Source organism: Eumetopias jubatus, unplaced genomic scaffold (genome assembly GCF_037043125.1).
Source record: "Eumetopias jubatus isolate StellerSeaLion01/CBP00866 unplaced genomic scaffold, mEumJub1_p1.0 scaffold_4, whole genome shotgun sequence".
Lineage (NCBI taxonomy): Eukaryota > Metazoa > Chordata > Mammalia > Carnivora > Otariidae > Eumetopias > Eumetopias jubatus.
The window spans coordinates 111482358-111504349 of NW_028274810.1; the positions used below are offsets into that span (position 1 = coordinate 111482358).

Sequence of the window (21992 nt, forward strand, 5' to 3'; positions counted from 1 at the left end):
TTGAATTCTTCTTTTGAAGACTTCCAGACTATAAGATAATAAATTTGTGTTGTTTAAACCACTAAGTTTGTAATAATTTGCTACAGGAGCAATAGGAAAATAATACAGAACCCAAGAGTAAGTCTTTTCTTTGATGTGCAAGACCATTATGGAGAAAAAAATTTATTGGACAGTATTAAAGAAGGTCTAAATAAATGGTGGAACACTCTGTCTCATAAAGATATAAATTCTCACCAAATTGATCTATAGAACCAATGCAACCCCAATAAAAATCTTCTCAACTTTTTTTCGGTGAAACTTAACAAGTTGATTTTAAAATTTATTTAGAAATGTAAAGCCCAGTAATAGCCAACATACTTTTGAGGAATACATCAAAATGTGTTATGATACAAAATAAATAGGCACTGCAGAATAGAAAAATGGATGAACGGAGAGCCCAGAAACAGACCCATGCACATATGGACACATGATGTGTGAAATGTTGCTACCACATGCCAGTGGAAAGAGATAGACTTTTCCTTAAATAGTGCGGGGAGAACTGAGTAGCCATAGCAAGAGACATCAGACCCTACTACACACCACATATAAGAATCTGTTCTAGGTTAAGACCTAAATGTTAAAGCCAAAGTATAAAACATTTAGAGGACATTATAGATCTTTATGATCTTAGGGTAGAGATGGATATCCTAAATAAGACATAAACATCACAAGCCATAAAAATGATAAATTTTCACTATATTAAAATTAAGAACTTTTGTTCATAAAGTGGAAAGACAAGTCAACTGGGAGAACTATGAGAAGGGTCTGATACTGTAATGAGATTATTCAACCTGGAAATAATGTAAGTCACTTATGCTCACAATCCATTGAGAAGAGCAAGTTATATGGCCCCATTATATGGCCCCACCTGACTGCAGTTGGGGCATGTCTCCTATAGGGAGGAGGGGAGAATGGGTTATAGTGAGCACCAGAAGTCTCTACCACTCCTAGTAAACCTGAGCTGGTCATACCATATGACCCAATGATTCCACTAGCATGTATATATCTTAATGAATATTTAGCGGCCTGTGCAACATGAGCCATGTGCCAGAATGTTTATAGCAGAATTGTTCATAATAGGAAAGAGGGACATAAGCCCATATGCCATATTAAGAATGGAATGTATAAGTACGTTGTGGCATATTTGGATAGCAGAATACCATACAATGGTGAATATGCAACAACATGCATACACTTCAAAAACAATTTTGATGGAACGAACAAAGCAACCGAAGAACACATTCATTATTATTCTAATTACATGAAGTCCCAAAAGCAAATAAATCCCTGTATTTATTGAAGAAACGTGCATAAATTGGTAAAACAAAACAAAAACAAAAACATAAAGACAAACAAGTGAATAATTGACACAAAATTTAGCATAGATTCTTTCTGGGGTAAAGAAGAAGGATGGGGTTTTAGAGGGGTAAACAGGGGTCCTTGGGAATTAGGTAGTGTTCCGTTTATTCACCTGAGCAGTGGAAACTTAATTATATGCCTCTCTCCAAAAATTGAGATGTTCAGTTCAGGCCTGTGTGACGAGAATTGTCAAAGACATGGCTTTCGGTAAAAAAAAAGATCCTTTGGCACTGATTCAGCAAACTAATAAAAAATTCTTCCCTTCTTCCACCTTTAGAATTTAGTTTGCCATTTCAAACCTGCTGATTAATCGCAGTATGTTCCTGGCAACCGCACAAGCCAGCTCCCTGAAAATGAGTGAAGCTGGAGCCCTCGGGCAGGAGCGCCTTCAGCACTGTGAACAGCGACCAACAACTGGCTCTCCAGAGAGTCGTGGAAGGGCAAACATCTTCAAAGTAAAGACTCAGACCACCAGCAAGCGTTAAATAGAACCCAGGTCTCCTGGTGCCTAATCCAGTGTTTGTTCCGTTGCCCCTGGCTTTGGAGAAAAGGACTGGAACTCCTCCATGAACCAGAAAGTCCCTGGGGGACTTCCACGTGTGGCTTCCATGTATGCCCTTGAAACCTTGGGCTTAACAGTCAGTCCAGCAAGAGTTAGGTCCAGACTCTGCCCTGGCCCTCCGAGTGCTCTGCAAAGTCACTGCACCTGTCCAAGCTTCCATGTCCATCAAATCCCCTTCCCACAGTGCTGCTGCGAGAATTCAACGATATTAGACGTATCACACACTCAATACAGTGTCTTGTGCACTGGTACTCAATTAAACACAAGAAAATTCCCTTAGCCTTTCCCTCAGTGGATTTCAAATCTGAAAGGAACTGATTTTATGGTGAAACAATACTACTCTTTAGAGTCTGTTTTGGAATAAGCTCCATAAATTTCCATATAAACTCTTGGCATTTGCTAACAATGTCTTACTTGTCTCAGATTTGTCCAGTCCTGTTTATTTTACTCTGTCACACCAAGAGGTGCTCAGAGAAGAGGGTGACTAGATGCCTACAACACATCACCGGTGCCAAGGTTCCTTAACCACATATCATATTTCCAAAAGAAACCTGAAGGATAACATACTCTTCTTTCTAGTAATGGCTAGATTCTATCTGCTAGTATTTTATTTAGAAATTTTCACCTATATTCTTAAAAGACCATTGGTCTATAGTTCCCCTTATTTTGTATTTTTTGAGATATTTGTATCCATTGAGAACGGATAAGGGATTTTCCCTCCTAACTTTTTACATGGCCTAAAATAGTTTAAACAGCATTGGAATGATTAGTTCTTCAGAAATTAGATACCACTCAGCTGTGAGCCCATCCGATTGTGGTGTCTTTTCACTAAGAGACCGCCAAACACCTTCAATCGCTTATATGGTAATTGGTCTATTAGAATTTCCCATTTTTTCTTGGACTGATTTTCGTAATTTACTTTTACCAGGAAATCACCCATTTCCCTAAGGTTTTCAATTTGTTATCACAGAGTTGCATAAAATATTCTCTCATAACTATTTTTGTCCCCCCTATATCTGTTCTCATCCTGGTATGTCTGCCTGCTCGCTCCTAATCTGGCCTAACTGCACTTTCTCTATTCTCCATAATTGGACTCACCAACACTTTCAAAAAAATTTTATTAGCCATTTCAAAGAACAAGCTTTTGCATTTACATATTCTTTCACTATTTAAAAATGTTTTATATTTCTTCAATTTCAATTCTTATCTTTATGAATTGCCCCTTTATTTCTTTTGTTGTTTCTTTTCCTGATTTCTAAACATGTCGCTGTGTTCAGACTTCCCATTCTAGTGAAGGCACCTCGGGCTGTATGCTTCTGAGCTTTGTTACCTCCACTCCATAGGCTTGAGTGTGAAGCATCTTTGTCTTTGCTTTCCAGATAGTATGTGACTTCTCCTTCAGTTTTCTCTTTGATCCAAGAGTTCTATAGGGATGTTTTAAATCTGCAAGTAAAGTGTTTGCCAGTCCCTTTTTATCCTTTATTTCTACTTGTATTGGATATAGCCAGAGCATGACGTGAAAAACTGTTCTTGTGTTCTTGAATTGGATAAAATTTTCTTGGTGGCCTATGATACACTGACTTTTAAAAAAAAATACATACTGATTTTTATTAGTGACCTTTGGAAATATGTGAAAATGTATTCACTATTTGAGAACATATGTGCGTACATATAATATTCATATTTTATAATTTTAATATAGCATATATTTATAGAATATATAATAATTCTATAATTATGTAATACATATAATTTTATATACATGTAATTTTATATTATATATATTCACATTTATTTGTTGCATTGTTCAACTCTGGTGTTATTCATTTGTTGTTTTTAAATTTCAAGTGTACAAGAAAACAGACAAATGTAAGGTACACTATATATTCATCACTATTCAATAACTGCATTTTACCATATTTGTTTTATTTATCATATTTGTACTGGGGTGTTTAAAATTAAAGTATGGGTTTCATGGCATTTCACCCCTAGATAGCTGAGTTTACCTCTTTAATAAAGAATGAGGCTTCTCCACATAATCATGGCACCATTACTGCACACAAGAAAATTATAGTGATATTCTATGACCTTCTAAAACTCCATCTACATTCAAATTTCCCTAATTGTTCCTCAAATTACTTTTTTAAAATCTAACTTGTTCAAACTAGGATCCAATCAGTAACCATGCAATATATTGGATTGCTCCTTAATTTCTGACACTTTTGTCCATTTCTGATAGAGATGTGCAGTCGTCTCTCACTCACTCAGTGAGCCTGGTCCTAGTGGGCTCTGCCATACATACTCAGCTTACTCAGCTTTATACCTGTTTTTTCCTGTTACACGCTCATGGCTGTATGTCACTTTATTGCATAATATTCTAACTTATCACGTGTAAGTATTTTTAACTTTCTTGAGATTAGTATCTGTCAGTCCCACTTTATTTTAATTTGCTTTATCCTTGTAAATAACTTCCCAGTGATTTATTTAAAATATTTAAAATATCTTTTTTTTTTCAGGTGTATGTCTAATAAACAGCCTATAACTGACTTTGTTCCTTCCTTCTATTTGTTGAACCCAGTGTGACAGTGCCTTTCTGTTACTGGGAGACTTCAGTTCTTTCCATTCAAGATAATAACTCTTGTATTTAATGTAGTTTTACAGTAGTTTGTTGTTGGTTATTTCTTCTGCATCATTGTTTCTCATTTTTGATGTTTCGATCAAGCTCCTGTTCCTCCCATTTTTCCCTTTGTTAATTTGCAAGTCCCTACGTATGTCCTTCTGTTCTGTTCTGGACTGAACATTTGTGTCTCCTCGAAACTCCTGTGTAGAAGCCCCACTACTTAATGTGGCTGTATTTGGAGAGGGGCCCTCTAAGAACGTAACTAAGGTTAACTGAAGGCTTTAGGGTGGGGCCCAGATCCGACAGGATTAGTTTCCTTATAAGAAGAGACACAGAGTGACTTCTCTCCCCCTACTCCCCTCAGCACCTGCACAAAGAAGAGGTCCATGAGCACACAGCAAGATGGCGGCCATAGGCAGGCCAAGGGACAAAACCCAAGTGTGAGATCTACCTTGCCAGCCCCTTGACCATGAACTTCCAGCCTCCAGAACTGTGAGAAACCAATGTTTGTTGTTCACACCCCCCAGTCTGTGGTATCTTGTCATGGCAGCCTGAGCGGACACTGAGACACCATCCCTTGCACTGATGGCCACCTTCTCTTCCCTGTTTGTACAGCCAGACACAGATTTCTCTACCAGTAGCTAAAAATAAGATGACAGCTATTTCACACAATAAGATGTTCTATTTTCCCCCTAATTACTTCTCCTCGGTCCAATAAGATGACACTTCTAGAATTCTTTTATTTTCTTCCTCTCTTGTCCCCGTCAAAGATGAGATCCTTGGAAAGTTTATCATTTCCCCCCTGCCCATAACTTGCAGAGGTTGCTGAGCTATGACTTTTATAAATTGACTGTCATTAGAGTTTTTGCTTCCAGTAGGGACCTCCTATTTCAGGAGCTCTTATTTAGCACTTGGATGACACAGTCCGAGACAGGTCTATCCTTATTCATTTTGATTTAACGTATCCACGTATCAAGGTCCGCTGCTCACCACTGTGTCTTTCCCTTTTCATATTTCTTCATTTTGTGGGCTCTGTGCTTTCTCACTTACTTCTGGGTTTCAGCCTTCTCTTGAGTCTTTTCCTTGCATGAGGGATGAACAAGGACTCACGAAGTGCTCCCTCAGACATCTTCCTTTTGTGCGAGTGAGTGAACAATGGTCCGGCGACAGGATTCTTGGGCGAAGGTCTTTGCTGGGCATCAGGTTGGCCTGAACCCCCCAGGCTTGGCCATGTGCTATGCCTTGGTCAACAAAACATGTTTAGAGGTGATGTAGGGCATTTCTGGGCAGAAGCTTTCGGGGCCATGGCAAGATCTGTCAGATTCCCATCCCCAACAGGGATCTTAGAAAACCCTGGCGGGGCAGGGGGTGGGGTGGAGCGTCTGTCGGCCTGGGTCTCAGAGGGGCCTCAATGAGCAGAGCTACCTGTCAACTCACATGAGTCAGAAATAAGCCTTTGTAATTTTAAGCCACTGATTTTTTAATTAAAAATTTTTTTTTCGGTACTGCTATGTTTCAGTCAACTCAGGCTGCTACAACAAAATTTCACAGACTGCGGTACTTAACCCACAGACATTTATTCTTACAGCTGGGGAGACTGTGGTCAGAATGTCCGTGATCAGGATGCCAGCAGATTCAGTTCCTGGAGGGCTCTCTTCCCGGCAATTGTGTCCCCATGTGTCAGGGAGAGAGCGAGCTCTGGTCCCTTCCTCTCTTCATAAGGTGTCCAATCCCACTGTGGGGGCCCCACCCTCCTGGCCTCATCTAAGTCTGATTACTTCCCAAAGGTCCCCCCTCTAAATACCATCACGGGGTGGGGGGTGGTTAGGGCTTCAACATGGAATGTGGGGGAGACATAAATGTTGAGTCCATAACATGCTGTGTAATCTATCCCGCCCTGACTGATTCAGAGATGGTTAGGACAGGGGCACACTCCCTCCCTGGGTGTAACTCTTCCCTTCCTGCCTGGCTCTGAGCCCCCTTAGATGCCATCATTTTCCTTTGTCAGCTCTTTGGGGGCTCAGATCTGACTCCTGAATGCCCCTGTGTTAGTCTGAACCACCCCCACCAAGAAGCAGATGCTGAGATGCAATTGAACACACGGGAAGGAATTTTACTGGGCAGGACGCCTATGAGCGGAAATGGGGAGAGAGCTGAGAGAGTCATCACCACTGATGCAGAGCTGACCCCAAGGGAAAGAGGAAAGAGGGAGGGAAGGAAGGACAGGAGGGCGGAGGCCAAATGCTCATTTGAATTCAGCATCCCGCTCAGAAAAGGCAAATAGACTGGAGGGTAAAGAGAGGCCTGAGCCCCAGAGCCTGGACCTGATCCTTTCTCTGCACGTTCCCCATGACAGCGGAGAGACGCATACGCTGGACCTACTGCGGGTCAGGTTGGCTGAGAGTGGGCTGCATGAGAACAGAAAAGGGTGGATGCATTTGGGGCTGAGCTGGGGGCAGTACTGCTGATGATGGACCAGGGATGCCAATAGGAGCACAGTGCCTTGGTCTGTGACGTGGGAATGCCCTGACCTCACCTTGCAGCCTCCAGGGCCCGGACTAGGAAACTGGCCCAGTAGATGCTCAACAGAACTTTGTGTCCAGAAAGAATGAATAAATAGAGCTCTGTTCTGTTCCTATAATCTCAAATTCTAAGATCGAGGCTGGGAGAGACAAGACACTGGGGTGGAAACACCAAGGAAGGGGGCAGCCGGTCATCACCCCTCCCACCTTCTATCTGACCTACCCCATGCTCTCCCTCCGCACAGCCTAGTTCTCGTCTCCTGCCTTCTCTCTGCCGCCCAGTTCTCTGGCTGCTGCCTCCCCCCGGCGTGGTCCCGAAGCCCCCGGGATAGTTGTGTGGGCGTCGTTGGTGCCCCTGCACTTGGAGAAACAGCAGTAGCTTATGAGAGAGGGAGGTTCAAGACGAGGGGCAGAGACACACACAACCAGCAACACTTCCTTCAGTGCTCACCTGGGCCAGGTACTCTGCGGAGAAGAGCTCAGCATGCACCACACCCCCATCTCACAGATGGGGCAACAGACTCAGGTGAAGTGACAGGCCCGGGGGGCAGACAGCCAGTAGATGGTGGAGCCAGTAGATGGTGGAGCCAGGATTCCAACCCAGGACCATCAGACTCCAGAGCCCACCTGTTTGTACTACCCCTGCCTTAAGTACAGAGACTGTGCCCATCACCCTCCCACCGATCAGCCAGGAGCCTTCACTGCCCCCATTCTGCAAGGGAAGGGCCTGGGGCTCAGAGTCCAGGGGCCTCATCCACGAGATGTTGGTGCTCAGCTCTGAGCCATGCTGGCCCCGAGTGCGGACAGAGCCCTTGGCCGGGACACACCTCTGAGCACAAGGTGGCCTGTCCAGCCACCCCTGCCTCCGAGCCTTGAATCCTGAGGTACCCATGCTTGAGTCAGTCTTGATGCAGGGATAACTGCTTGTGTGGTGTTAGGACCGCCTGGTTGTCATCTACCCGGGAGATGCCTGTCTCCCCCAGGGCTGCAGGTGGAGGCGAGCAGGACAAAGACAGGTGCACAGCCTGTGATGTGGGTCTGGGTCAGCCTGGTGGCATCAGGACCTCCTGTCTCCCTCCAACCTCCTCCCCAAACCCTCTTGAACATCCACTGCCTTTGCCCTCCCACCTGCTCCCTTAAACTGACCCGAGCATCAGGATGTAGCAGTCTGTGTTTCCCAGAGCTGGACCCCATTGCCAAAATGCTGCTGACTTCCCTGCAGGGGAAATCCTTAGGATTTGGGGTCTTTATTTTCTTTCGTTTTATTCTATTTTCTATTTCTACTTTTTAGATTTTATGCAAAAAGTATTATTTGTGATCAAGAATAAATAAAGGGGCGCCTGGGTGGCTCAGTCAGTTAAGCATCCACCTTCGGCTCAGGTCCTGATCCCAGGGTCCTGGGATTGAGCCCTGCGTCGGGCTCCCTGCTCGGCGGGGAGCATGCTTCTCCCTCTCCCTGCTGCTCCCCCTGCTTGTGCTCTCTCTCTCTCTGACAGATAAATAAATAAAATCCTTAAGAAAAGAAATAAAAAGGACAAAATGATTTTAAAAAGAGTCAGTGATTCAATCTGTCACCATTAAAGAGATGATCCGCATCGGGACGGAGTCAGGGGCAGTGATTTTGGGAACTGGGACGCATCCTGGTGCTGCAGGAATCATACTGTGTCTGCCAGGCCTGCCCTAGGGTGTCAGAGGCCAGATAGCTTCAGACCCTGCAGTGACTGCCCCCCTGCTCAGCCCCAGATGCCCCCAGTCTCCTGTGAGCAAGAGATGCTCGGCAGTGGCCTCTGGCAGGCTGGTGACATGAGCTGTGCACGCTGCAGCCCCAGGGCCTTCAGAGCCATCAGAGTTGGACTCGTTATTGTTTTAATTGGCCATTCATTTCCTGGGGGCCTTTCCCCCTCCAGGTCAGAGGGCTCCCCAGGCCCGGGACATGGGCTGATGATGCCCCACACCCATCCAGTGGGGAGTTATATGGCTCAGTTCTGTCCACACCGTGCACAAGACTTCTGAGTCACTTCCAGTGAGAATCCTGATGATCTGACCCTGTCTCCCACCCCGCTGGGGGCCTCGGAGCCCTAATCTCTGATCTCATCTGGCCCACCTTCCCCTGGGCCCACATTCTAGCCACATTCACCTTCTTGCTCCTCCTCGAACAAGCCAAACTCCTTCCACTAACCCCAGAGCCTTTGCATTGGCTGTTCCCTCTGCCTGGATGCCCTTCCCTGAATAGGAACATGTCATTCCATGTCTCAGTTCAAATGTTGTCTCCTCAGGGAGGCCATCCCTGACCACCACCCCCAAATATCTCTTTGCCCACCCCACACGGTGCTGTCCCCCGTTTTCTCATCTTCCTACCATCACCTGGCTCCAGCTTTACCCTGCTGCTTACCTGGGTTTTGGGTTCACTCTCCCAGCAGGACGCATGCTCCAGGACAGCAGGGGTCCTGCTGTTGGCTCCCCAATCCCCCTTGCAGGCCCTGGAGGCAAGAGATGGATTGATGAACTGCAGAGACTGCCCTGGGCTCAGGGGACCCAGGAGGTGGATGGGGTCCGAGCTCTGCCGACGATGACTCCCTGGACTTCTCGGGGTCATGGACTCCTTATCTGTCAAAGGAGGAAGGAGATCTAATTGCTAGTGTTCCTTCCAGCCCTGGGGAGGGGGAGGGACTTAAATCCTGGACTTGGCCCTACTATGTGCACATCAGGGTGCAACGGAGCCTGTTCCATGTTCACAGCAACTGCGAGAGCTGGGGATTAGCCTGTTCCGTGGCCTGGGGACCCGAAGGCAAAGTGCCCTCTGCTGGGAAGCCCTCTGGGTTCCCCAGTCTAGGCTGACCTGGGCTCCCACAGGCCCCATGTGACCCAAGGGTCTCCAACTCCAGACCCTGCCGTCTCCTGTCCACCCGGCAGAGCCCAGCACCCTCCGGTACAGAGAGCCCAGTCTGGCAGGGGACGCTGGGGGCAGAGAGCAGGTCAGAGGCAGAGAAAGCTTCTCAGAAGCGCCCAGGAGCTTGTACACAGAGCGCCCTGCGTTCGTCCAACCCAGTGAAAGTTTACCCAGCCCTCCTCTGTGCAGGGGACCCAGGTGGGTTCCTGTCCTTAGGAAGCTCCAGGCCTAGAGCAGGGGTGGAACACTAGGGCTGAGTGTCCGCCAGGGGAGCCGGGGCCATGCCCAGACCCAGCCTGGGGGCAGGAAGCCTTCCTGGGGCGGGGGGGGGCTGGCTGAACGGGAAGCGCCCTGCCTCTCTTCCTTCTCCCTGGGCGTTGACAGGCCCGGAATGATCCCAGTGGTACACCTGCCAGTCCCCGAAATAGCAGCTGTGTGCACGGGGACCCGCACCATGCTGTGAAGCTGCCACCACCTCGGCTGCGTTTGCAAAAATACCTTCTGCCACACAAAGGTGAAAATGGCAGAGCCAAGAAGCAGGCTTCTGAGAAGGGAAAATATTGAAACACCTTCAACGGGCATCGGTAAACCCTCGGCACAGGCACAGCAACCCCGTGAGGGGCTCAAGTCAGCTCCCACCGGGAGGGTCTGGCTGCGTGGTGGCAGTGTCTCGCCATGCAACGGGCGGTGGCTGGCCCATGGGTCCCCGGGCCGCTGGGGCGCTGCAGGCAGCTGGGCCCAGGAGGAAGCCCTGTGTTCAAGATCCTCCCAGCCAACGACTGGGCTGGGATTGATTAGCAATGTCTGCCGTGGGCACAGGCCAAGGGAAGGTAACCTATCTGCCAGGTCTGGTGAACCGGCCCCTGACCCCACCCTCTCCAGACCCAGTCCCCTCTCCTTCCTCTGTCTGAGCCTCTTCCTTGGCATCTCCTCTCTCTCCCCCTCTGTCTTTCTTGTTCTTTCTCCTCCTCCTTCACCGCAGTGCACCCCCAGCGACATCAGTCTCAGGCCTAAAGTGTGGGGACCTACAGGATCCTGGCAGGCCACCGCATCTGCACAGCACTTCTCCCTCTCTGTTCTGTGCATCTACTTCTTCCTACTTTCCTAAGAGACACCTCGTGTGGGGCAATGACTGCGGACCTCAACTCTGCCCCTTCATTGCCATCGAACAGTGCACCTGCTGGGTAGCTGCTGAGCAGCCAGGAGCTGTGTACCTGCTATGGGGAAGCTTCTGGAAGACGTGCTGCCAGAGCTGAATCTTGGAAGATGAGGAGATGAGAGCCCAAAGAGGACAGGGAACGGTATGCAGGCAGAGGGAACAGCATGAGCAATGGCACGGAGGTGTAAGGTGCTGCGAAGACCGTTGTGCTGAGAGGCTGGTCCCGGAGGACGGGAGGCGGGAGCTGAGGGTGGTGATGCCGAGGGTGGGCCTAGCTTTGACCAGGAGCTCCTGGAGGGTTTTCAGCAGGGAAGTACAAGAGCCGGCGTGTTCAGAAGGTAGTTCAGAAGGTTGCAGGCAGAGGAGAGAGGGGGATGGTGCGGCTGGCGGCTGGTGGCCACCGGCACCTGATTTGGAGGAGGGCTCGCCTGCGAGGGACCAGAAGAGGGATCCAGGCTTCCTGCCTCTCTGTGCCCAGCAATCCAGGGCTGGGGCCCCGGTTCCCAAAGAGTGGCCCGGGACCTGGCTCTGAGGCCAAATCTGTGCCCAAAGACAGATTCCATGGTCCAATGAATCTGGGAAAGGCTGTCCACAGCCCTCCTGTCTGGGGGTCATGCTGCCTCCTGGCAGACTGAGGGCTCTGAGAAATCCTGAATTTTCCCATTTAACCAGTGTCTCCAGTGCGGTCAGAGACACTTTCTCCGTGACACACTTATTCATATCCCAAAGAGTGTGGCAAGCTCCTGATGGGCCTGGCTGCCCGGTTACACAGTGCTTGCTTCTGCAATCTGCCCTGCTGGTGGCTTAAAGGGCAGATGTGCCCTCCACTGCAGATGTCGTGGCCCACGAGCCATCAGTGAGGGATGGCAAAGCTAGGGGTGCAGGGAGGAAACTATAATGCTGGCATGGGGCCCGCAGGGCTTACTGCCTCACCTTTCCCATCTGCAAAATGGGGGCAAGGATTCTGCCTCCTCTACCTATTTTCAAAGATGGGGGCATTAACAGGGCAAAGCATTAAACACACCCAAGGACTTGTGACGTTCTGGAAGCCGTGGGCAGTCGTGGCTGCTCGCCGGCAAGTGGTCCGGGGCAAGCAGGGATGATTTTGCTCGTGGAGGCCCCAGGCCCCAGCGTGGGAGCCGGGCCTAGAGCACGGCGGCTCCCTGCCTTCAGCTAGCAGCAGGATCGGTTCCACAGGGGGCCGCTGTGGAAGGACCAGGCTGGGAGTCGGGTCCACTCCGACTCACTGGGGGGCCAGAATACACCGCTTGGCTTCCCTGGGTTAGATGGGGTAATACGCCTTAGCCCCTGGAGGCTAAGAACATGACCAACGCGTGTAGAGAACCTCGCAAACAAGTAGGCAGGAGAGAGTTATAAAACTATGATGTTCTTTATTATCTGATCAAATACATTTGTTTGTACTGAAGAAGACACTGAGGTCCAGGGAGGCCCAGGGACAGACCACTGGAGGGGCACGGACAGGCTGCCAGTGGCACTGGTCAGGCTTGGGATTAACTGACAGTGGCCTAAGCTGCACAGAGGATGCATTTGTTCCCCTAAATCAGGTAGTTCTTGCTTGGGGGGGGGTGCTTTCCTGCCTCCCCCCCCCCACCTCTGCCCTAGCTCCTCTTAGAAATGCTTTCCCAGGGTGTTTCCAGTTGGTTGGAAGCTGAGCCCTGCCCAGCCAATCTCTGGGGCCAGGGGCAATCCTGGGCTCCAGATCCCTCTCTAGCTGGGCTGGAGCTGGTGCTCCCAGAACCACAGAGGTGGAAAGGGGCTTGGGTTCCCCAGAGGCACTGTCACTAGTCTAACCTCTTTGTGGACAGTCAAGGGGTACCGACCCACACTGCTAGCTGAGGAACTGAGGTGGAGAGTGCTGGGGGCACGGGGAAGATGTCAAGAGCCAGGTTCTGCTTCACGTGCTCACTTCCATCTGTATGTCGAGACCATGGGAGGAGTGTGGGGTGTTGAGAGGGATGCGTGTGAGGGTGTCTGGGTCCTTGTCCAGCCCCCAAGACCCCTCCCTGAGGTCTGACTCCCTGGGCTTGTTTCTTTTGAGTCTAAAGGCCATATCTTAGAGGCGAAAAGGAGGAACCAATTTTTGGGGGGGTGGTCTGTGGCTATCCAAGGCACGTGGCTTTGGGGTCAGAAGGCAGCTGGAGTTCTTGAAGGAGTGCTGGACAGAAGCCGGGCAGATGTTCAAGAGTGGGTTCTAGATGGTATTCGTCCTGTGTCCCTGGGCACGTGATTCTCTCCGTTGGGAGTGTTCCCATCTGTAAGACAAGCAGTTCGGACTAGTTCTTCTCGCGCACAAAACGGTTTTCCTGAAAGCCTGTATGGAAATGGAATAAAAGCGGTTCTCTACAAAGTTTGGGTTCTGTCGATGGAGAGCAGACCAGCGCCACGCCCGCCCCCTCTGCCGCGCTCCCGCACCTGCAGGCACGGACAGCCTGGACTCCCCTACCGAGTTGGCTCAGAGCGGGACCACCTGTGGGTCGGAGTCCAGTGCCCCCTGGTGGCGCCCGGGAGGGCAGGCGGCGTTCGGATGGCTGAGGCCCGACGGCTGTGACTCAGGGGTGGCGCTGCTGCAGGGCGGCAGGAGGCCCAATTGGGGTTCCGTCGTGGGCCGAGCCCCGGCGCAATTAATTAACAGCTGCGGGAATCCTTGTCGGCCGCTCGCGGTGACTCACCGGGGCCAGGCTCATTCGCCGAGCGCAGGAGCCTCGATTTCCAAAATGAATTCTGGGGGAGCACCTGCTCCGGGCGGGGCTCCCGGTCCCTGTGCCTAACGGCGCCGTCAGACCCAACGCAACCCCGACAGCGCAGATGTGGCCACAGCTCGATCTGTCCCAGGGCGGGGGGCGCAAGCACCCGTGAGTCCCAGAAATGGGGTGGAGAGCGCCCCAGCAGGGGAGCCTCGGTGAGGCATAGGGTTCCCAGACTCGCCTGGCCCCGAGTCCCTGCGGATGGGGAGCCCGAGCACCGCCTGAGGGGGCGATCCAGAGGGGTCAGCGCTCCGGAGCCCGCGAGCCGCGCAAGGTTGGGTCCATTCCCTGGCCTACTCCGCGGTGCCCTTGGCCACTTCTGCCCGGTCTCTTAGACCGCCGCCTGGGGGCGTCCTTTCACCCCAGTCTCCATCTCTTCCTTGGCTGGGGTCCAAGGAAGGTCGCCAGACCCAGGAAGGGGAGCCCTGGGTCTCCGCGCCCTCAGCCTACCCATTGGGAGCTCCACTGCTCAAGTGGAGATTAAGGGGTTCGGTGATCGTGGGAAACTCCTCGACGACCTGAGGGGGATTGGGGGAAGTGGGCAAAGGTGGCTGATGTGAGAAGGGGATAAAGCCGGGCGAGGCCTCCTCTTCCGACTCAAGGAATAGCTGCGCGCCTACCGGAGACTCGGCTTCCCTCCCCGGGCTGGTCGGGAGTGGGGCCGTCGCGAGGCACCGGGTGCAGGAGGAGAGGAAGGAGGTTCTGGGTACACCCGGCGCCCAGCCTCGGGGAACCAAGGATTGTTTCTAGGGAAAGCATCGGGGAGGGGACAAGGAAGGGGGAATGCCGCATCCTTCCCTGAGGCCCGGACCCCAAGAGTGGCCGCCGGTGCCATCCTCAGCGCTCTCAGGGCATAAGAGCTCAGGATCAGCAGGTGCTGGGCCACCTGTCCGGCGACGCTCGCGGGGGCTGAGGCGGCCCTCGGGACCCCACCACGCGATGAGGAGGTGCGCCCGGCCAGGGACACGCGCCGGCGCCAGGTGGCTGGCCCCGGGGAACGCCCTCCCCTCGTGCTCTCACCCTCCCCCCCACCCCCACCCCCACCCCCACCCCCACCCCCACCCCGATCTCTCCTCTCCCTTAAGCTGCTGGTCGGCCTTCTCGGGCTGAATCCCGTTTCCTCCCCCAGGCACGGTTCTCTCAAACTGTCCGCCCCGCGTGGCAGCAGGCGCTCTCGGGGAGCTGGGCGAGAAGGACCCCAGCAGCCTCATTTATCCTCCCATCCCCCCGCCGAAACCTGCCGGTGGCTCCGCCTCCCACCCCCACTCTGGCAACACCCAGGCCTCGGCCCGCCTCCGCCCCCTCCCCAGCGGCACCGGCCGCCCCTCCCTGGCTCCCTCCGCGTGCGCCGCGCGCCGCGCTCGGTCTGCAGCGGGAGCCGCCGCGGCCGCCTCGCCAGCTGGCTGGGGACCAGGCGGGAGGTGGCGCGCCCGGGAGGCTGCGGGAGGGAGGGAAGAAGGGAAGGAGGGAGGCCTGGCCTCGGCGTAGCCCGGCCCCCGCCCCCCGCGGCCCTCCCGCCGGAGAGAGGTGCCGCGCGCGCGCGCGCGCGCACACACACACACACACACGGAGGCGCACACACACACACACGCACACACACGGGCACACATACGCACAGACACACGCACACACACTCGGCTCCCTCCGGCGCGCACGCACGCAGCGCCCCTGGCAGACCAGCGCCGCGGCCGCCTCCCCGGACGCCCGGACGCCGGAGGGCCCCGACCCCGGCGCGGCTCATGCGCCCGCGCCCATCCCGCAGCTCCGCGAGGCCCGCGGGACCCCTCCCGCCGCCGCCGCCACCGCCGCCGCGCCCGCCGCCCCCGGAAGAGCGGGCTGGCCGACCGCCGCCGCGCCGTCCCCCGGCCGCCCCCGAGGCCGCTCCGCCGCGGGCCCTGCCGCCCTGGGGCCGCGCCCCGCTCCCGCGCCTCGGCGGCTGAGCCGAGCAAACTTCGCGGACCGGCCGACGCCCGGCGGGGACCCCAACGCGTCCCCGAGCGCCCGGGTGGGCGCGGGGCGCTCGGACCTTCGGGCATCGGGCGGCCCCGCCCGCTGCACCTGCTCGGCCCCCTCCCCGCCTGCTGGGGACTCCGGAGACGCCGCCACTTCGCAAACTTTTCCACCCCCCCCTCGGGGGGGGGGCGAGGAGGGCTGAAGGGGAAGGAGGTCCCGCGAGGCGCGCGCAGACCTGCGGGCTCCTAGTTGGGCGCCGCCGCCCGGGAGCCCGACCCGGAGGGGCGCGGGCCCCGGCGGCCGCCCTCCGGCCGCGCTCCGGCTCCCGCTCCCGCCCCTGCTTTTCCGGCGGGAGCGGGGGGCGGGGTGCGGAGGGCAGCGCGGCCCGCGCGGTGCCCAGCGGGGCCGCCGTGCATGGCCCTGCGCAGTGGGGCGGGCTGCTTCGGCCGGGTCTGGCGCAGGGTGTCGGGGCTCCCGGACGCCTGGCCCCGGCGCTCGAGCAGCCTCCTGTGCCTGTCCGCCTTCTCGCCCGAGCCCGGGCCCGCGCCGCCCCTGCCCCGCCAGCCGCCTCGCGGTGGCGGCCCCAGCGGAGGGGGGCCCCCCCAGCCTCCCCGCCCCCCGCCTCCCCGCTGCTGCTGCTGCTGCTGCTGCTGCTGCTGCTGCCGCCGCCGCTTACAACTTGGAGGCGGCGGCGGCGGCGGAGGAGGCGGCGGCGGCCGCCGGGCGCTGCAGTGGGACGCGCGCGGCTGCGAGCCTGCGGGACATGCCCCCCGCGCCGGCTCCTTGCTGGCGGCCATGAAGAGGCAGAACGTGCGGACTCTGTCCCTCATCGTCTGCACCTTCACCTACCTGCTGGTGGGCGCCGCCGTCTTCGACGCCCTCGAGTCGGACCACGAGATGCGCGAGGAGGAGAAACTCAAAGCCGAGGAGATCCGGATCAAGGGGAAGTACAACATCAGCGCCGAGGACTACCGGCAGCTGGAGCTGGTGATCCTGCAGTCGGAGCCGCACCGCGCCGGCGTCCAGTGGAAATTCGCCGGCTCCTTCTACTTTGCCATCACGGTCATCACCACCATAGGTAAGGGCTGGGCGCGCCGCCGCCGGGCTCCCGGCGCCCCGGGAGGAGTCCGGGGAGGCGGCTGAGCGCGCGGCGCAGGGCTGGGTGTGGGGCGCCGAGGGTTAAACGCAGCCTGTCGCCGGGGGGCCCCTCCCGCCGCGCCCCCTCCTCTCTCCGGAGCCCCCGCCTCTCCTGCGCCTCCGAGAGCCTCAGCCCTCGCGGACCCCACCCGGAGCTGCGCTCCGCGCCGGTGTCTGGGCCGGGCGTGCGAGCCCCGAGCGAGCGTGCCGGAGCCGGGAGGGCGGAGGCGCCACTTTTGCGAAGAGAGTGGAGCGCTAAGAATAATCCCGTAGCAGACACCCACCCACCCACCGCCCCAGCGCGGGCTGGGCTGCGCGGGGTTCCAAGCCTTACACTTACTACCTCTCCGGGACTTGGAGAGGGCTGGCCTGGCTCCGCGGCGCGGAGAGGGACTTAGGCGGCCGGGGACCCTCGCAAGCCTCCAGCCTTCTCTGAGCCCAGATTTCAGCTTTCCTGCCTCCTTGGCTCCTCTTAGGATTCTGGTGCCTGGTCGTGCCAGGACCTGGGGGATGGGGGCGGGGGGAGTTTGTTCTCTGGTGATTGGGGTGGGGGTGGCAGCCAGGTGACAGGCTCTGAGAGGGCAGGGGAGGGCGGGGGCAGGGCAGGACCTGTCCACCCCCAGGCTGTGACAGTGGGTAAGGCAAGTGCGCTTGTTGCCCAGAAACTGGGGAGGTTCAGCCCTGGTCTGGGGAAAGAGTCCAGTTGGTGCTCCCTGAGGAGTCCTGTGGGGTCCTCTCCCCAGGGCGCTGGCCACAGAGCGAAGTCTCTAGTAGGTGCCTAGGGCAATGCCCCCGCTGAGGTCAGGGAGTTTGGAGCGCCCGCAGGTGTGACACTTTGAGACCTTGGGAACCGGAGCAGGTCACTTCCTCCCGGTGGACATGGCAGTAGGTAGGGTGGTGTCTCTGTGGTTTGCAACTTTCCCCCACGCGGCACCCTGCCTCTGCACAGACATCTCCTTGCACCTGTCAGGGCCACCGTGTTGGCTTCGGGGGCCTCTTTTCTGTGCCCGTCCAGTCCCCTGTGCCGCCTCGCTGTAAGAAGAGACCTCGTTCCTGCTCGCCCTTCTCTCCGCCCTCCGCCCCGAGTCCTCTGGACCTCCTTCTCTAATTTTCCCCTTGCTATTTTTCTTTGTCTGGAAAGCTCTGCATGCTGAAAAAGCAGGATTGCTCGGTGCCATATGCAACAGGAAGCGCCAGCACAGGGCGGCCTGTCTTTGCTTCTTGGTTGAGAAGACTTTGTAGAGAGTCATCTTGTTTGAAATGTTTAATTCATTGGTGCAGGTTTTTATGTTTTTGGAAGGAGATTGCTCTTCTGTTGTCTACATAACTAGCTCTGCTCCCGCTTGCCCCATGCGCTTGGCCCAGCGGCCAAAACACAGAGAAGTCCTTCCTTCCCCACCCTGTGCTTCCAGCGCCTGAAAGGGCCAGGCGGTCGTTACCGTCATCCTTGACTTTCCAACTTGCAGCCTGAGCTGTGGCCGTAACGTACAGAGGCACAGGGTGGCCATCCCGGGGATACAGGGACCTGTTTGCTGAGAACCTGAGAGTGGAAAATTTGCCTCCACGACTGACTGCCCTGGGAGAGAGACCCCTCATTCCCTCAACATGCCTTTGGTGATCTAGCTCCAGCGCCGGTGACATCTGCCAGAACACTGGCCCCAGGAGTGACACGAGCACCTGAAACCTGTGGCTGGTCTCACGAGCCGAGCCACAACAGTGAGGAGAGGATTGGAGGGAAAACCAAACCCCAAGATGCTCCCATTTACCTGAAAAAGTAAATAGTGAGACTGATAAAGTTCCCATCAGGGTGTGTTTATTGATCCTTACTGGTAGTCCCCGGCGTATGCTTCAAACGCTCAAGGCTCCAAAGAGAAAAGTCAAGGAACCTGTGGCCAAATGGAGGGTGTTGGTCTGACGAGGGGCGCAGGTGGGACTCCTGTCCGTCCAGGACCAGAGGGGCGTCTGATGACTGTGGATTTTTCTCCCTTCCTTCCTTGAGTTTCCACCTGAGTTTCTGGAAAGAAAGGTTGGAATACGTATGTCAGGACAAGGAAGAACACACTGCCTTAACTCAGCTGCCCTGACCTGAGCTTGGAGCGCAGGGAGCTGGCTCGCGACCCGAGTCGGGTCATACTGGAAAACTGCAGGCGGGTCATTTCTCTTCTCCCGGCGCGGTTTCCGCACCTGTGGCAGGAGCCAGGCGCAGTGCTCACCTGCCAGGTTGAAGCTGAGGGCTGGCGGGCTCCTAGGTGCTTGCCGACACCTGGCACTGCGCCCTGCGCTTAGTAGGTGTGAATCCACGCTCTTTGACAGAGGCCCGAATCCGCTGTCTGCCCTAGGAAGCTGTTTAGCAGAAGAGCTCAAATTTATAGGAAACAAAGCACCTTTCTAGTTAATTCTGTTTGTTTTCTTCTTTTTTAATATAAATGCAAATTAAGGTCCTCCTAGGCCTAGAACAAAAACCAGCCTCAAGCCAGTCCCTCCAAGGAACTGTCTCCTATCGGACAGTGATATTAATGAGTCAGGTGAATCTTCGTGGGTGTTCTTATTTTTAATCTAACCTTGAGCGATTTCTTGAGCATGCTGCAACTTTGAGCTCCAGTCAACGAGGCGGGCAGGAACCAGTGGCACTCATGGTCTGTAAGTGAATGCCGCTTCTCCGATCCAGTTACTAGCTCACTCTCTGAAATGAATTTTAAAAACAATGTAATTAGCACTTTGCGCCGGATCCATGGCCGCACCTCCATGCCAGGCTGGGAAGGGAGAGCACGCCGGCCCCCTGCCCGGCTCTCCGGGGAGCCCGGGCACAGGCACTGCGGGCCGAAGGAGGGGAACACAGGCCCAGCGGGCCCAGAAGGGGTACCTTTGGTGCGGCCGGCTGTGGCTTCCCGGGCTCCCTTCCTTCCCGCCTGTGGCACCTGAAGCCACTTGCGGGGATGTGGTGGTGGTGACGTCTAAGTGGCCGGTGTTGAAGATGGGAGCCCCCCGCCATACCCCGTGGTGCTTGTCTGCTTAGCAGGATGGCTGGAAGCCTCTGCCCCTCAGGCCCAGGGCCTGCCTGGAATTTATCAGCTCAGCGCAAAGGCCTAAGGGACCCCTGTGCCCCCGGGCAAACCTGTAACCTTCCTACCGGAGGTGCTCTGGACCCACACAGCCCCACGACCAGCCCTCCTCTGAATGCAGAAGGGAATCTCCATGACGCTTCTGTTTTGACTCTTAACATCTGTGATCTCAGTTGTCACCCCCTTTAGGACCGCGAAAGATGAAGAAACCCTGCTTAGAATTCAGATCTCATCTGCAGGGGCCAGGAGGACCAGTAACACTGGTCTGCGTAGGGGAGGGACGGAGGGGGAAGGAGACGTGGGTTTTTGGTTTCAGCCTCAGTTGGGGAGGAGCAGTGCTTCTCCGGGCCCCTGGGGAGCATCCGAAGCCAGTCGGTGGCCCTGGACACCGGGGTGACTGGCTTAGGAGGCAGGGTCTGTGGCTTGGTGGGGGGGGGACAGACTCTGGGAAAAAGTGCTGGGGCTCCAGCAGGTTCCTTGCTCAAGGTCCCTCCTGCAGGAAGTGAGAGTGTAGAGGGCCATCTCCGGGTTCTCATCTGCACGTGGAACCTGAACGGGGTTTCCCCGCCATGGAGAGCAGGTTTCGGTTTTTTTCTGGCACTCCTGGGTCTCCTTTCCAATACAGAGTTTACACTCTTGCTGTGTGCCTGCCCCTGCCCGGTCTGCGTCACCCCTGAGACTCTGGGGACCGGCTGTAGATGACAAGATAAGTCCTGGCCTTGAGGCCGGAGGGGAGCTGGAAACCCAGACAGTTGGTCCCGCTCCAGCATTAAGCAGGGACAGCGGAACTCAGTCAACCCGTCCGCACCCGTCCGCACCCGTCCGCACCTCTGGTGCAGGATGCCCAGCGGGAGTATTCCTTGGGGGGGGGGTGCTGTTTGCATCCTCCTGGCAGGTGCTCACCCTCCAGGGAGGCTTGGCCCTCCCCTCTGCCCCCCACTGCCTCCCTGAGCTGTGTCCCCGCTCCTGTGCCTCCGTCTAGGCCGGCACGGCCGGTACCCCAGGCGAACTGTGTCTGTACCCCCATGCCCCCCACACCTGCAGGCCCGGCACCGGGTGGGCGTCTGGAAGCAGGCCCTGAGGGGCAGAGCAGGCTCGTGCCACAGGGAGCGAGGAGCTTGCACACACATGCGCTCACCTCAGCCACGAGACTGGTGGGAGTATTGCCCCACTTGCTGGATGAGAAAACTGAGGTGCAGATACAGCAGCACAGGGAGGCAGAGGGTCGTGAGCTCTGTGATGCCCTGTGGGCTCCCGCTGTGCCTTTGTCCCGGGAGCCAAGGATGGGCCTGTAGAACATTCCATCTGCACCTTTCTGCCTCTCCCTTTCTCTCCACTGCTCAGGAGCCCTGCTGTGTAAGACCCAGGTGAGGGGCCTGCTCACCCACACACGGCTGCTGGCAACGGGCAGGAGGCCTGCGAGGCCCGCGGATGGCTCCTCCCCCCCCCACCCCCCCCCCCACCGCCAGGCCCTGCCTGGACCTGGCCTCGCTCGAGGTGGCACTGGCCCTCCAGTAAACACTGCCTATTTATAGACGTCGTGGTGGAGGCAGAGGGGTGAGGTTCCTTCTGACTCTGGGTGACATGAAAGAGACGGCTGTCCTGAGGTGTATGCACACCCAGCTGAGTGCTCTGAGGCAGGACAGAGGTCAGACGAGACTCAGGGTTCCAGCTCTCATTGTCAGTACCTGCTCTTTCCTGGGTCATCTCCCCAGTTGGTCCAGGGAGGTCAGAGCAGGAGCAAGAGGGGAAGCAGGCCCTGGTGCACAGCGCTCCTCCACAGGCCCCTGTGTTCACACGTCCGTCCGTCCGTCCGCCCGCCCGCCCGTCCACCCATCCCCATGCACCCACTCCCCGGGCCCTCCGGGCACCTGTCTGTTCATGCTCTGGGCATCCTTGTGTGCGGGGAGCCATCCTTCTGGAC

The 21992-nt window shown here is 55.3% G+C and overlaps 1 protein-coding gene across 1 annotated transcript in view; it reads left to right on the forward strand.

Moving 5' to 3' along the window:
* Window positions 1–16283: 16283 nt before the first annotated feature.
* The window catches only part of KCNK9 (potassium two pore domain channel subfamily K member 9), a 74852-nt gene continuing 69143 nt past the window's right edge, over window positions 16284–21992 (forward strand). The window contains exon 1 of the mRNA XM_028105544.2: window positions 16284–16947. Within this exon, the coding sequence (XP_027961345.2) occupies window positions 16284–16947 (664 nt within the window). The remainder of the gene's footprint in view (window positions 16948–21992) is intronic.